The 15,021-nt window shown below is 54.0% G+C and overlaps 4 protein-coding genes across 5 annotated transcripts; 2 read left to right on the forward strand and 2 right to left on the reverse strand.

The window, feature by feature from the left end:
• Nucleotides 1–1,861: 1,861 nt before the first annotated feature.
• Nucleotides 1,862–2,628, reverse strand: LOC138099216 (feather keratin Cos1-1/Cos1-3/Cos2-1-like). Its single transcript, XM_068996337.1, has 2 exons — nucleotides 2,556–2,628; nucleotides 1,862–2,169 (listed from the first exon to the last, which is right to left on the reverse strand). Exon 2 carries the CDS (start codon nucleotides 2,165–2,167, stop codon nucleotides 1,862–1,864), a length of 306 nt encoding a protein of 101 aa, XP_068852438.1. The 5' UTR covers nucleotides 2,168–2,169; nucleotides 2,556–2,628.
• On the forward strand, nucleotides 2,166–5,670 carry LOC138099215 (feather keratin Cos1-1/Cos1-3/Cos2-1-like). Of its 2 annotated transcripts, XM_068996335.1 has the most exons (3): nucleotides 2,166–2,190; nucleotides 4,995–5,032; nucleotides 5,344–5,670. In XM_068996335.1, exons 1-3 carry the CDS (start codon nucleotides 2,166–2,168, stop codon nucleotides 5,668–5,670), a joined length of 390 nt encoding a protein of 129 aa, XP_068852436.1. The 2 variants fall into 2 exon arrangements, with proteins under 2 accessions (XP_068852436.1, XP_068852437.1); XM_068996336.1 differs by lacking the exon at nucleotides 2,166–2,190 and having other exon boundaries at nucleotides 4,960–5,032; nucleotides 5,363–5,670.
• A 2,989-nt stretch (nucleotides 5,671–8,659) lies between these two features.
• Nucleotides 8,660–9,426, reverse strand: LOC138099266 (feather keratin Cos1-1/Cos1-3/Cos2-1-like). Its single transcript, XM_068996411.1, has 2 exons — nucleotides 9,354–9,426; nucleotides 8,660–8,967 (listed from the first exon to the last, which is right to left on the reverse strand). The coding sequence occupies exon 2, from the start codon at nucleotides 8,963–8,965 to the stop codon at nucleotides 8,660–8,662; it is 306 nt and encodes a 101-aa protein (XP_068852512.1). The 5' UTR covers nucleotides 8,966–8,967; nucleotides 9,354–9,426.
• On the forward strand, nucleotides 8,964–12,468 carry LOC138099265 (feather keratin 1-like). The gene is made up of 3 exons (XM_068996410.1): nucleotides 8,964–8,988; nucleotides 11,793–11,830; nucleotides 12,142–12,468. The coding sequence occupies exons 1-3, from the start codon at nucleotides 8,964–8,966 to the stop codon at nucleotides 12,466–12,468; spliced, it is 390 nt and encodes a 129-aa protein (XP_068852511.1).
• The last annotated feature ends 2,553 nt before the right edge of the window (nucleotides 12,469–15,021 follow it).

Genomic DNA, 15,021 nt, shown 5'->3' on the forward strand with positions numbered 1-15,021 from the left:
TGTCCGTGTCACTGATGATCACAGACACCGAGAGCTGTCACCAGCATCCTGGGCTGTGTGAGCAGGAGTGGAACCAGGAGAAGGGTGGGAGCAATGATGCTGCTCTGCTCAGCACACAGCTGCTGCCATCCCCCGGGTTGGGCACAGGCTGCAATGCAAGAACCATCAGGACCAAGAGGCGCGAGATCAGCGCAGGGTGGCTGGGAGGAGATCAGACCATTTGACTTAGGCAGAGGCACTGCTGAGCATGAAGACAAGAATGGTTTGGTCAGAGAGATAAAATTCTTGGAGTAGACAGGGTCAGTGAAGAGGTTTGACTCATTCTATCCACCTGAAGACTGTGAGACACTGAACTCTCAAGGGATAATGACTCAAAGCATTCCCCCATTTGTGGAGACCAGCGTGCTTTGGGGAACTGAGGGAGGTGAGCTTTGGATGGCCAACCTCTGATCTAATAAGACAGAGGGTGAATGATGGGCTTCAAACGAGACAGGAGGTAGATGCTGGTGCCTCCTGCCACTCTAAGTTGCCCTCCCTTGCACAGACCACTGGGTTGTGGGGGTCCATCTCCTCCCGCAGGGGAAGCACCAGGACATTCGTGTGTGGCCTGACAGTGTTCATATCTGTTGATGGGCCATATTGGGCCAAAAACAATGCAACTGAGCTGGGTGTGACGGGCAGCTGGGTTGTCTTAGAAGGTGTCAAGGGCTCCGGAACATTTTACATGATGCAGTGTGAAGCTCCCCGCTCCAGGGGAGGAACCTGGGCGTCCCCACCTGAAACAGAGTGAATATAAACCCAACAGATTTTGTGTTCTGTGGATTTTCCCAGGGACTTTTCCTCACCACTTCTTTGAGACTTCCCCCACAACCTGACAGGTCCAGTCGGCAACCACTTTGACCAAGACTGCGCAGCAACCAAGTCTAATCACAGGGCCTATGGTTGCAGAGATCTTCACAATCTTGCCCTTTATCTCTCTTCCTTTCTTTTGCCTTGTGCACATCCCTGGGTGATGTGGTTGCATTTTCATCTTGCAGTGCTTTCATGTTGTTGTGTTGCTATAGAGAATAATAACCAAAATGGCTACAGACGTGTCTTCCTGTGCAATCACACTGTTCTACAATAAACCCTCCGTGTGTGAACTTACAAACACGGACCATTCAGTGTTGGTTCTCTCTAATCAATCTCAAGGGATGTGTTAGCAAGAACCTGCGTTACCCCCCGCCTTCTGCAGTGGGTCGTAACACAGACACATGGAAAAGGTTAGAAAGCAGCAATACTGTGATAAAGCACATTTAACTCTCCTGTCCTAAAAGGCACTGAAACACCTTCTCCTGAATCTGTCTCACAGAACCATTCCAGAGCAACACTTCTCTCCCTGGGATTCTTGGGAGACCAATAACAGGGAAAGGATGACACAGAGGCATGGGCTGGGATGCAACAGAAATTTAATGAGTCAAAAGAGAACAAACAAGGTCGCTCTGAGGGGAAGCCTCAGTGCAGAAAGCACCAGGGTCACCTAACAAACTCTGTCACATGTCTGTGGCAGAGATCCCAGCAGAGATCTGCCTGATCCAGAGAGGGAGCAGGGCCAGCAGCTCCTCCCCAGGCTGGCTGAGTGCGGCTCACAGCCCAGGGGAGCACAAGGCAACAAGGACACAGGAGGGAAAGCAGAGAGTGGCAGAGGGCACAGGCAGGGATGGGCCGTGCTTCCCGAGAGCCCAGGCTGGCCCTGTCCTTCTGCAAGGCATGGGCTGGGCTGGCTCAGTCCCTCAGGAAGCAACAAGCCGGTGCTGCGTCCCCAGGGCGCTTCCACCCTGTGCATCCCTGGGTTCCTTCCCCAGGGCCATCACCAGCAGCTTTAGCAGGGGAGGCCCCTCATGCCACAGAGGCCACTGCCCAAGCCTGAGAGGCCAAAGCCCCCGGAGCTGATGGACACTCCACCAGAGCTGAGGATGCTGCCAACAGCAGCCGAGGTGGAGGATCCCACCACGGTGTTCTGTGGGAAGGAGCTGAGGATGGGCCCGGGCAGGGTCACCACCACAGGAGAGGGTTCGATGATGACGTTGGAGTTCTGGCACTGCTGGACACAGGGCTCATTGCAGCTGCTGGCCAGTGGGGTGGGGCCGCAGGGCTGGCAGGGCCGGCACGAGGTGAGGCAGGACATGTCTTGGGGCTGCAGGTGCACCTGGCAGACAGGACATTGAGGAGCAGAGTACAAGGAAGGGCTATGTCAGAGCAGTCTGTTGGCACACCATGATGAAGAAAAGCAACGAGAAGGACAAGACCGCAGGAGGCTGCTCAGAGAGCCCCAACAGCCTCACTGTTTGCTCAAGCCCCCAAGAATCTCCTGAAGAGCGACCAAGCCCAGGGACTTCCACACCTGAGCCAGAACTCAGGAGAAACTTCAGCCAAAACCCAGCCTCTCTCCATGCACAACTTCTGCCCCTTCCCTCTCCCATGACAAGCAGTTCTCAAGAACTCACATGGGATTAAAGCAAAGAATGGGATCAGAAAGCTCAAAGGAGGAAGAAAAGAAAGGGCTTCAGACTCACCTTGATCCCAAGGAGATGGAGGTGAGAGGAGTGGATGAGAGAGCGAGGAGAAGGTGCCCCTTTTATACTGCTCCTGCACCGCCCCAGGCCCACAGGCGCTGCACAAGGACAGTAATTTTCCAACACATTCGCCTCCAAAGAAAAATATCCTCCCTAACGCCACACGTTGTGGTTCGATTTCCATAAACACTGCCATTTCGTTTCCTCATTTCTCACATGCTTGCTCTGTGTTGCAGCTCCTTTCACGTGTGCCATGCGAGGCCTGAGGATACCCGCGGTCAGAGCGTGTCCATGCAGGCACAGCATGTGCCCCCCGTGCCAGAGGGTCCCGTGCAGGCAGGGGATGTGGGCTGGGGGCAGTGCCTTGCCACTGTTGGCAGCTGCCTCTGCGGGGACAGGCCCAGCTCTGCCCTGCCCCGCACAGAGCAGCAGAGCATCCAGAGGCTCCTCTCCTGGCACCACGTCCTGCCTGCTGCTCTCTCCCCGCTCTCACCTCACTCCAATGCCCACTGGCCACTGCTTCTCCACGGAAATGCTTTCCTCTCCCTTCGTCCTGATGCCCTTTGCTGATGCAGAACATTAGCTGGGCTGTCCCAGTATTCCAGGGTTGGGTTTAGGAAAGCCAAGGCCCACCTGGAGCAGAATCAGCAAAGCTGGTGGTGGGAAACAACAAGAAGATCTTCCACACAGGGCAGCAGCAAAAGGGAGGCTTGAGCCAAGGCTGACTGGGGCAGCTTTGCTGGGGACAGGGGTTATGGGAAAGGGGAAGGCTCCCCAGGGCTTCTGGCCTTTGGTCTTCACTGGCAACATTTCTTCTCACAGGCTCAGGCTCCTGATATTCCTCAGAAAGAGCAGAATAAGGAGACCTTGCCCACAGCAGAGGAGGAACAACATTCAGACAGACTGGACTGACATGAATGGGTGCAACCTCGTGACAGGCACACAAGTGCTGGTGTCAAAGAAAACACCTCCAAACACCCTTTGGCTAGTGCCAGCAGTCAGGGAATGCAGCTGAGGACAGGGAGGAAGAGATGGTCAGGACGCTTACGAGTAGCAATCTACAGACCCTGGACTTCAAACATGACAACTTCCATCCAGTCAGGCATCTGGCAGGTCAGATGGGCCTTCACGGCCACCTGCCATGACCAAAAGAGATTGGAAAAGCCGGCAGCACCAGAGGGGCACCTCATGGTCCAAGGAACGGGAAAGGTCCAGGATAAAAAGAGAACACTCTGATGGGGGACAGCTGTGGACACAGGGAACTCATCTTCCAGGTCAAAGACATCTGGCTGTGGAGGGGAGCTCTCCTGGGTGGTCTGGAGACAAAAGAAGGGGTTTCAGAAAATACCTCCCCACTGCTTGGGACACATCCTGGGCTCCAAAGCTCTATGGCTTCTGCTGGGCATTGGGACTTAAATCCACTCCTTTCCCATGCCCCAAATGCCTCCTCAGCCTACACAACAACCCAGCACCACTGGATAGGGCAGGAAACCTCCTCCATTTCCGCAACACACCAGAGCTCTGGGGAAACTGCAGTGCCACATGCCTGGGGATGCTCAGCGAGGGGATGCGCTCCAAAGCGCCCTGGGTACAAAACCAGCTCTCAAAACACACCAAGGAGCACTGCACTTCCCTGCCCTGCAGACATGGAGGCAGCTGGGATGCGTCCCAGGAGGACAAGGGAATGCCTTCAGTAGACAAATTTCCAGGGAGAGACTCTCCCTACCAGTGACAAGTCACGCTCTAATATTGCGTTGGCCGTGTGTCAGCCTTTTGGGGTGAGGCCAAGGCAGGAGGGTGTGATGTCTGCAGGCTTTGTTCCAGGCAGGGCTGAATTCCCCTTCAGCAAGTGCAGCTCCATCCTGGCACTGGGAAAAGGGTGCTTGGCAGCTCTCTCACATGTCACACGTGTTCTCAGCACTGGCAGCACGTATTGGAAAAGTGGCCTGTGCTTGTGTGACATCCAGGTCAGGCTCCACATTCTGCAGCCAAAGGACATCACAGGTAAGGAGAGAGAGGAACAAGGAACGGTCCAGACACCCAACACCTCCCCCGGATATTGAGAAGCCCAATGGCCCAGGGCTCTGCTTGAGACTTGATTCCTGCCAATGATCAGGGAATTATTGACTCAGAGAATCATGAGGATCGGCAAGGACCTCTAAGATCATTGAGTCCAACCATTACTCACGTGTTCTTGCAAGTCAAATCCTTGGGCTTCTCATCCTTTAACATGAAAGGGATCCCCATGACCTAGTGGGGATGTCAGAAAGGAGGAAATGAAATGGCAGCATTGATGGAAACCAAAACACGCCCTGTGGCATTAGGGAGGATATTGTGCTTGGGAGATGAGTCTGTAGGAAAATTGTTGCCCCTGTGCAGCGACTGTGGGCCTGGGGCAGTTCAGGAGCAGTATAAAAGCGCCTCCTTCTCCTCACTCTCTCATCCACTCTCCCTGTCTCCAGCTCCTTGGGAATAAGGTGAGTTTGGAGCATTTCTCCTCCTCCTTGTCCTCCTCCAAATGCATTTCTAAGCACATCACTTGTGTTCAGCTGAGCACTGGGGCTCCTTGCCATGGGTGAGGGAAGGAGGCAGAAGGTGAGGCAGAGACAGACACTGGGGCTTGGCTGACGTGTCTCCTGAGCTACTGGTCAGGTGGGCATCTCCATGGACTTTGTCATGATTTGGGGAGTCTTTTCCACTGAGAGAAACAGGGTCATCCTCATGGTGGGCTGAAAGGCTGCTTCACACCCACTCCTTGTACTCTGCTCCTCTCTGCTCTCTCTGCCAGGTGCACCTGCAGCCCCAAGACATGTCCTGCCTCACCCCGTGCCGGCCCTGCCAGCCCTGCGGCCCCACCCCGCTGGCCAGCAGCTGCAATGAGCCCTGTGTCCAGCAGTGCCAGAACTCCAACGTCATCATCGAACCCTCTCCTGTGGTGGTGACCCTGCCCGGGCCCATCCTCAGCTCCTTCCCACAGAACACCGTGGTGGGATCCTCCACCTCGGCTGCTGTTGGCAGCATCCTCAGCTCTGGTGGAGTGCCCATCAGCTCCGGGGGCTTTGGCCTCTCAGGCTTGGGCAGTGGCCTCTGTGGCATGAGGGGCCTCCCCTGCTAAAGCTGCTCCCTGCCCTGGAGCCTCCACCTGGATCCCCCTCTTTTCCCTCTTTTGACCCATTAAATTCTGCTGCATTCCAGCCCATGCCTTTGTGTCATCCTTTGCCCTGCAGACCCTCTCCCAAAGCAGAGAGGCTGCCCTGGGGTGTTTCTGGGAGGGGGTTGTTGGGGCTGGTTTTGCACTGGCTGGCAACACAGGCTGGCATTGGCTGTGCTCAGTGTGCACTGAGTGACCCTCTGGGTTCTCAGTTTCTCTGCCTTTTTGGGGGAGGATAGAACTTCCCCACACATTCCAGGGACAAACATTCACTTTGTTTGCACTTCTTACTCTTTTCCTTTCTCAGCTCAACACTGTGACACAAGTACTCAGCAGTGAATATATCACTAACCAGACAGAGGTACTGGATTCCCTTCAGACTCCAGGAGATCACATGGATCTGAAAGGTTTCTGAAAGGGAGAGACACAGTGCCATGGGCTGCCTTCTCACAGACCCATGTTATCATGGGATCATAGAATGGGTTTGATTGGAAGAGATTGTTAAAGGTCATCTTGTCCAAACCTCCTGCCATGGGCATGGGTACCTCAGCTCCAGCTAGCCTATTCCAGTTTAAAACTCCTGCCCCTTGTCCAATCACTTGATATAATGTCTGTCTCCAACTTCCTTACACCACCCCTTGATGTACTGAAAGGCAGCAATAAGGTGCCCCCGACCCTGCTCTTTTCCTGACTGAAAAACCTCAAATGCTTCAGCTGCCCTTCAGAGCAGGGGTGATGCATCTGTGTGACCATTTTTGCAGCCCTTCTCTGCAGGGCAGCTCTCCATCCATGCACCCCATAGTCCCTACTGATTTCCAGGATTGCCCCAAAGCAGTGGCAGGACCTTGCACTTGGCTTTGTTGGAGTTCCCATGTTCCACATGGGACCATTCCTCTGTCAAGTCTGTCAAGATCCCTCTGGATTTAAACCCTCCCCTCTAGTGTAGCTGTTGCTCCCCTCAGCTTCATGTCATTGCTGAGAGTCACAAATCATTAAGGTTGGAAAAGACCTCCAAGATCATCACCTTGGCTGAATACCCCTATGGCCAATAAACCACATCCGAAAGTGCTATGAGAGTGCACCCAATGCCATTGTCCGTGTCACTGATGATCACAGACACCGAGAGCTGTCACCAGCATCCGGGGCTGTGTGAGCAGGAGTGGAACCAGGAGAAGGGTGGGAGCAATGATGCTGCTCTGCTCAGCACACAGCTGCTGCCATCCCCCGGGTTGGGCACAGGCTGCAATGCAAAAACCATCAGGACCAAGAGGCGCGAGATCAGCGCAGGGTGGCTGGGAGGAGATCAGACCATTTGACTTAGGCAGAGGCACTGCTGAGCATGAAGACAAGAATGGTTTGGTCAGAGAGATAAAATTCTTGGAGTAGACAGGGTCAGTGAAGAGGTTTGACTCATTCTATCCACCTGAAGACTGTGAGACACTGAACTCTCAAGGGATAATGACTCAAAGCATTCCCCCATTTGTGGAGACCAGCGTGCTTTGGGGAACTGAGGGAGGTGAGCTTTGGATGGCCAACCTCTGATCTAATAAGACAGAGGGTGAATGATGGGCTTCAAACGAGACAGGAGGTAGATGCTGGTGCCTCCTGTCACTCTAAGTTGCCCTCCCTTGCACAGACCACTGGGTTGTGGGGGTCCATCTCCTCCCGCAGGGGAAGCACCAGGACATTCGTGTGTGGCCTGACAGTGTTCATCTCTGCTGATGGGCCATATTGGGCCAAAAACAATGCAACTGAGCTGGGTGTGACGGGCAGCTGGGTTGTCTTAGAAGGTGTCAAGGGCTCCGGAACATTTTACATGATGCAGTGTGAAGCTCCCCGCTCCAGGGGAGGAACCTGGGCGTCCCCACCTGAAACAGAGTGAATATAAACCCAACAGATTTTGTGTTCTGTGGATTTTCCCAGGGACTTTTCCTCACCACTTCTTTGAGACTTCCCCCACAACCTGACAGGTCCAGTCGGCAACCACTTTGACCAAGACTGCGCAGCAACCAAGTCTAATCACAGGGCCTATGGTTGCAGAGATCTTCACAATCTTGCCCTTTATCTCTCTTCCTTTCTTTTGCCTTGTGCACATCCCTGGGTGATATGGTTGCATTTTCATCTTGCAGTGCTTTCATGTTGTTGTGTTGCTACAGAGAATAATAACCAAAATGGCTACAGACGTGTCTTCCTGTGCAATCACACTGTTCTACAATAAACCCTCCGTGTGTGAACTTACAAACACGGACCATTCAGTGTTGGTTCTCTCTAATCAATCTCAAGGGATATGTTAGCAAGAACCTGCGTTACCCCCCGCCTTCTGCAGTGGGTCGTAACACAGACACATGGAAAAGGTTAGAAAGCAGCAATACTGTGATAAAGCACATTTAACTCTCCTGTCCTAAAAGGCACTGAAACACCTCCTCCTGAATCTGTCTCACAGAACCATTCCAGAGCAACACTTCTCTCCCTGGGAATCGTGGGAGACCAATAACAGGGAAAGGATGACACAGAGGCATGGGCTGGGATGCAACAGAAATTTAATGAGTCAAAAGAGAACAAACAAGGTCGCTCTGAGGGGAAGCCTCAGTGCAGAAAGCACCAGGGTCACCTAACAAACTCTGTCACATGTCTGTGGCAGAGATCCCAGCAGAGATCTGCCTGATCCAGAGAGGGAGCAGGGCCAGCAGCTCCTCGCCAGGCTGGCTGAGTGCGGCTCACAGCCCAGGGGAGCACAAGGCAACAAGGACACAGGAGGGAAAGGAGAGAGTGGCAGAGGGCACAGGCAGGGATGGGCCGTGCTTCCCGAGAGCCCAGGCTGGCCCTGTCCTTCTGCAAGGCATGGGCTGGGCTGGCTCAGTCCCTCAGGAAGCAACAAGCCGGTGCTGCGTCCCCAGGGCGCTTCCACCCTGTGCATCCCTGGGTTCCTTCCCCAGGGCCATCACCAGCAGCTTTAGCAGGGGAGGCCCCTCATGCCACAGAGGCCACTGCCCAAGCCTGAGAGGCCAAAGCCCCCGGAGCTGATGGACACTCCACCAGAGCTGAGGATGCTGCCAACAGCAGCCGAGGTGGAGGATCCCACCACGGTGTTCTGTGGGAAGGAGCTGAGGATGGGCCCGGGCAGGGTCACCACCACAGGAGAGGGTTCGATGATGACGTTGGAGTTCTGGCACTGCTGGACACAGGGCTCATTGCAGCTGCTGGCCAGCGGGGTGGGGCCGCAGGGCTGGCAGGGCCGGCACGAGGTGAGGCAGGACATGTCTTGGGGCTGCAGGTGCACCTGGCAGACAGGACATTGAGGAGCAGAGTACAAGGAAGGGCTATGTCAGAGCAGTCTGTTGGCACACCATGATGAAGAAAAGCAACGAGAAGGACAAGACCGCAGGAGGCTGCTCAGAGAGCCCCAACAGCCTCACTGTTTGCTCAAGCCCCCAAGAATCTCCTGAAGAGCGACCAAGCCCAGGGACTTCCACACCTGAGCCAGAACTCAGGAGAAACTTCAGCCAAAACCCAGCCTCTCTCCATGCACAACTTCTGCCCCTTCCCTCTCCCATGACAAGCAGTTCTCAAGAACTCACATGGGATTAAAGCAAAGAATGGGATCAGAAAGCTCAAAGGAGGAAGAAAAGAAAGGGCTTCAGACTCACCTTGATCCCAAGGAGATGGAGGTGAGAGGAGTGGATGAGAGAGCGAGGAGAAGGTGCCCCTTTTATACTGCTCCTGCACCGCCCCAGGCCCACAGGCGCTGCACAAGGACAGTAATTTTCCAACACATTCGCCTCCAAAGAAAAATATCCTCCCTAACGCCACACGTTGTGGTTCGATTTCCATAAACACTGCCATTTCGTTTCCTCATTTCTCACATGCTTGCTCTGTGTTGCAGCTCCTTTCACGTGTGCCATGCGAGGCCTGAGGATACCCGCGGTCAGAGCGTGTCCATGCAGGCACAGCATGTGCCCCCCGTGCCAGAGGGTCCCGTGCAGGCAGGGGATGTGGGCTGGGGGCAGTGCCTTGCCACTGTTGGCAGCTGCCTCTGCGGGGACAGGCCCAGCTCTGCCCTGCCCCGCACAGAGCAGCAGAGCATCCAGAGGCTCCTCTCCTGGCACCACGTCCTGCCTGCTGCTCTCTCCCCGCTCTCACCTCACTCCAATGCCCACTGGCCACTGCTTCTCCACGGAAATGCTTTCCTCTCCCTTCGTCCTGATGCCCTTTGCTGATGCAGAACATTAGCTGGGCTGTCCCAGTATTCCAGGGTTGGGTTTAGGAAAGCCAAGGCCCACCTGGAGCAGAATCAGCAAAGCTGGTGGTGGGAAACAACAAGAAGATCTTCCACACAGGGCAGCAGCAAAAGGGAGGCTTGAGCCAAGGCTGACTGGGGCAGCTTCGCTGGGGACAGGGGTTATGGGAAAGGGGAAGGCTCCCCAGGGCTTCTGGCCTTTGGTCTTCACTGGCAACATTTCTTCTCACAGGCTCAGGCTCCTGATATTCCTCAGAAAGAGCAGAATAAGGAGACCTTGCCCACAGCAGAGGAGGAACAACATTCAGACAGACTGGACTGACATGAATGGGTGCAACCTCGTGACAGGCACACAAGTGCTGGTGTCAAAGAAAACACCTCCAAACACCCTTTGGCTAGTGCCAGCAGTCAGGGAATGCAGCTGAGGACAGGGAGGAAGAGATGGTCAGGACGCTTACGAGTAGCAATCTACAGACCCTGGACTTCAAACATGACAACTTCCATCAAGTCAGGCATCTGGCAGGTCAGATGGGCCTTCACGGCCACCTGCCATGACCAAAAGAGATTGGAAAAGCCGGCAGCACCAGAGGGGCACCTCATGGTCCAAGGAACGGGAAAGGTCCAGGATAAAAAGAGAACACTCTGATGGGGGACAGCTGTGGACACAGGGAACTCATCTTCCAGGTCAAAGACATCTGGCTGTGGAGGGGAGCTCTCCTGGGTGGTCTGGAGACAAAAGAAGGGGTTTCAGAAAATACCTCCCCACTGCTTGGGACACATCCTGGGCTCCAAAGCTCTATGGCTTCTGCTGGGCATTGGGACTTAAATCCACTCCTTTCCCATGCCCCAAATGCCTCCTCAGCCTACACAACAACCCAGCACCACTGGATAGGGCAGGAAACCTCCTCCATTTCCGCAACACACCAGAGCTCTGGGGAAACTGCAGTGCCACATGCCTGGGGATGCTCAGCGAGGGGATGTGCTCCAAAGCGCCCTGGGTACAAAACCAGCTCTCAAAACACACCAAGGAGCACTGCACTTCCCTGCCCTGCAGACATGGAGGCAGCTGGGATGCGTCCCAGGAGGACAAGGGAATGCCTTCAGTAGACAAATTTCCAGGGAGAGACTCTCCCTACCAGTGACAAGTCACGCTCTAATATTGCGTTGGCCGTGTGTCAGCCTTTTGGGGTGAGGCCAAGGCAGGAGGGTGTGATGTCTGCAGGCTTTGTTCCAGGCAGGGCTGAATTCCCCTTCAGCAAGTGCAGCTCCATCCTGGCACTGGGAAAAGGGTGCTTGGCAGCTCTCTCACATGTCACACGTGTTCTCAGCACTGGCAGCACGTATTGGAAAAGTGGCCTGTGCTTGTGTGACATCCAGGTCAGGCTCCACATTCTGCAGCCAAAGGACATCACAGGTAAGGAGAGAGAGGAACAAGGAACGGTCCAGACACCCAACACCTCCCCCGGATATTGAGAAGCCCAATGGCCCAGGGCTCTGCTTGAGACTTGATTCCTGCCAATGATCAGGGAATTATTGACTCAGAGAATCATGAGGATCGGCAAGGACCTCCAAGATCACTGAGTCCAACCATTACTCATGTGTTCTTGCAAGTCAAATCCTTGGGCTTCTCATCCTTTAACATGAAAGGGATCCCCATGACCTAGTGGGGATGTCAGAAAGGAGGAAATGAAATGGCAGCATTGATGGAAACCAAAACACGCCCTGTGGCATTAGGGAGGATATTGTGCTTGGGAGATGAGTCTGTAGGAAAATTGTTGCCCCTGTGCAGCGACTGTGGGCCTGGGGCAGTTCAGGAGCAGTATAAAAGCGCCTCCTTCTCCTCACTCTCTCATCCACTCTTCCTGTCTCCATCTCCTTGGGAATAAGGTGAGTTTGGAGCATTTCTCCTCCTCCTTGTCCTCCTCCAAATGCATTTCTAAGCACATCACTTGTGTTCAGCGGAGCACTGGGGCTCCTTGCCATGGGTGAGGGAAGGAGGCAGAAGGTGAGGCAGAGACAGACACTGGGGCTTGGCTGACGTGTCTCCTGAGCTACTGGTCAGGTGGGCATCTCCATGGACTTTGTCATGATTTGGGGAGTCTTTTCCACTGAGAGAAACAGGGTCATCCTCATGGTGGGCTGAAAGGCTGCTTCACACCCACTCCTTGTACTCTGCTCCTCTCTGCTCTCTCTGCCAGGTGCACCTGCAGCCCCAAGACATGTCCTGCCTCACCTCGTGCCGGCCCTGCCAGCCCTGCGGCCCCACCCCGCTGGCCAGCAGCTGCAATGAGCCCTGTGTCCGGCAGTGCCAGAACTCCACCGTCATCATCGAACCCTCTCCTGTGGTGGTGACCCTGCCCGGGCCCATCCTCAGCTCCTTCCCACAGAACACCGTGGTGGGATCCTCCACCTCGGCTGCTGTTGGCAGCATCCTCAGCTCTCAGGGAGTGTCCATCAGCTCCGGGGGCTTTGGCCTCTCAGGCTTGGGCAGTGGCCTCTGTGGCATGAGGGGCCTCCGCTGCTAAAGCTGCTCCCTGCCCTGGAGCCTCCACCTGGATCCCCCTCTTTTCCCTCTTTTGACCCATTAAATTCTGCTGCATTCCAGCCCATGCCTTTGTGTCATCCTTTGCCCTGCAGACCCTCTCCCAATGCAAAGAGGCTGCCCTGGGGTGTTTCTGGGAGGGGGTTGTTGGGGCTGGTTTTGCACTGGCTGGCAACACAGGCTGGCATTGGCTGTGCTCAGTGTGCACTGAGTGACCCTCTGGGTTCTCAGTTTCTCTGCCTTTTTGGGGGAGGATAGAACTTCCCCACACATTCCAGGGACAAACATTCACTTTGTTTGCACTTCTTACTCTTTTCCTTTCTCAGCTCAACACTGTGACACAAGTACTCAGCAGTGAATATATCACTAACCAGACAGAGGTACTGGATTCCCTTCAGACTCCAGGAGATCACATGGATCTGAAAGGTTTCTGAAAGGGAGAGACACAGTGCCATGGGCTGCCTTCTCACAGACCCATGTTTTCATGGGATCATAGAATGGGTTTGATTGGAAGAGATTGTTAAAGGTCATCTTGTCCAAACCTCCTGCCATTGCCATAGGTACCTCAGCTCCAGCTAGCCTATTCCAGTTTAAAGCTCCTGCCCCTTGTCCAATCACTTGATATAATGTCTGTCTCCAACTTCCTTACACCACCCCTTGATGTACTGAAAGGCAGCAATAAGGTGCCCCCGACCCTGCTCTTTTCCTGACTGAAAAACCTCAAATGCTTCAGCTGCCCTTCAGAGCAGGGGTGATGCATCTGTGTGACCATTTTTGCAGCCCTTCTCTGCAGGGCAGCTCTCCATCCATGCACCCCATAGTCCCTATTGATTTCCAGGATTGCCCCAAAGCAGTGGCAGGACCTTGCACTTGGCTTTGTTGGAGTTCCCATGTTCCACATGGGACCATTCCTCTGTCAAGTCTGTCAAGATCCCTCTGGATTTAAACCCTCCCCTCTAGTGTAGCTGTTGCTCCCCTCAGCTTCATGTCATTGCTGAGAGTCACAAATCATTAAGGTTGGAAAAGACCTCCAAGATCATCACCTTGGCTGAATACCCCTATGGCCAATAAACCACATCCGAAAGTGCTATGAGAGTGCACCCAATGCCATTGTCCGTGTCACTGATGATCACAGACACCGAGAGCTGTCACCAGCATCCTGGGCTGTGTGAGCAGGAGTGGAACCAGGAGAAGGGTGGGAGCAATGATGCTGCTCTGCTCAGCACACAGCTGCTGCCATCCCCCGGGTTGGGCACAGGCTGCAATGCAAGAACCATCAGGACCAAGAGGCGCGAGATCAGCGCAGGGTGGCTGGGAGGAGATCAGACCATTTGACTTAGGCAGAGGCACTGCTGAGCATGAAGACAAGAATGGTTTGGTCAGAGAGATAAAATTCTTGGAGTAGACAGGGTCAGTGAAGAGGTTTGACTCATTCTATCCACCTGAAGACTGTGAGACACTGAACTCTCAAGGGATAATGACTCAAAGCATTCCCCCATTTGTGGAGACCAGCGTGCTTTGGGGAACTGAGGGAGGTGAGCTTTGGATGGCCAACCTCTGATCTAATAAGACAGAGGGTGAATGATGGGCTTCAAACGAGACAGGAGGTAGATGCTGGTGCCTCCTGCCACTCTAAGTTGCCCTCCCTTGCACAGACCACTGGGTTGTGGGGGTCCATCTCCTCCCGCAGGGGAAGCACCAGGACATTCGTGTGTGGCCTGACAGTGTTCATATCTGTTGATGGGCCATATTGGGCCAAAAACAATGCAACTGAGCTGGGTGTGACGGGCAGCTGGGTTGTCTTAGAAGGTGTCAAGGGCTCCGGAACATTTTACATGATGCAGTGTGAAGCTCCCCGCTCCAGGGGAGGAACCTGGGCGTCCCCACCTGAAACAGAGTGAATATAAACCCAACAGATTTTGTGTTCTGTGGATTTTCCCAGGGACTTTTCCTCACCACTTCTTTGAGACTTCCCCCACAACCTGACAGGTCCAGTCGGCAACCACTTTGACCAAGACTGCGCAGCAACCAAGTCTAATCACAGGGCCTATGGTTGCAGAGATCTTCACAATCTTGCCCTTTATCTCTCTTCCTTTCTTTTGCCTTGTGCACATCCCTGGGTGATGTGGTTGCATTTTCATCTTGCAGTGCTTTCATGTTGTTGTGTTGCTATAGAGAATAATAACCAAAATGGCTACAGACGTGTCTTCCTGTGCAATCACACTGTTCTACAATAAACCCTCCGTGTGTGAACTTACAAACACGGACCATTCAGTGTTGGTTCTCTCTAATCAATCTCAAGGGATATGTTAGCAAGAACCTGCGTTACCCCCCGCCTTCTGCAGTGGGTCGTAACACAGACACATGGAAAAGGTTAGAAAGCAGCAATACTGTGATAAAGCACATTTAACTCTCCTGTCCTAAAAGGCACTGAAACACCTCCTCCTGAATCTGTCTCACAGAACCATTCCAGAGCAACACTTCTCTCCCTGGGAATCGTGGGAGACCAATAACAGGGAAAGGATGACACAGAGGC

Source organism: Aphelocoma coerulescens, chromosome 27, assembly GCF_041296385.1.
Source record: "Aphelocoma coerulescens isolate FSJ_1873_10779 chromosome 27, UR_Acoe_1.0, whole genome shotgun sequence".
NCBI classification, from domain to species: domain Eukaryota; kingdom Metazoa; phylum Chordata; class Aves; order Passeriformes; family Corvidae; genus Aphelocoma; species Aphelocoma coerulescens.

Excerpts from the sequence above, each read along its gene's own strand:
- LOC138099265 (XM_068996410.1), top strand. The coding sequence starts at position 8,964 with ATGTCTTGGGGCTGCAGGTGCACCT. Across the intron at positions 8,989-11,792 it reads TTGGGGCTGCAGGTGCACCT|TCATCCACTCTTCCTGTCTC; the intron begins GGCAGACAGGAC and ends CTCCTCACTCTC. Across the intron at positions 11,831-12,141 it reads TCCATCTCCTTGGGAATAAG|GTGCACCTGCAGCCCCAAGA; the intron begins GTGAGTTTGGAG and ends TCTCTCTGCCAG.
- LOC138099216 (XM_068996337.1), bottom strand. The coding sequence starts at position 2,167 with ATGTCCTGCCTCACCTCGTGCCGGCCCTGCCAGCCCTGCGGCCCCACC.
- LOC138099266 (XM_068996411.1), bottom strand. The coding sequence starts at position 8,965 with ATGTCCTGCCTCACCTCGTGCCGGCCCTGCCAGCCCTGCGGCCCCACC.
- LOC138099215 (XM_068996335.1), top strand. The coding sequence starts at position 2,166 with ATGTCTTGGGGCTGCAGGTGCACCT. Across the intron at positions 2,191-4,994 it reads TTGGGGCTGCAGGTGCACCT|TCATCCACTCTCCCTGTCTC; the intron begins GGCAGACAGGAC and ends CTCCTCACTCTC. Across the intron at positions 5,033-5,343 it reads TCCAGCTCCTTGGGAATAAG|GTGCACCTGCAGCCCCAAGA; the intron begins GTGAGTTTGGAG and ends TCTCTCTGCCAG.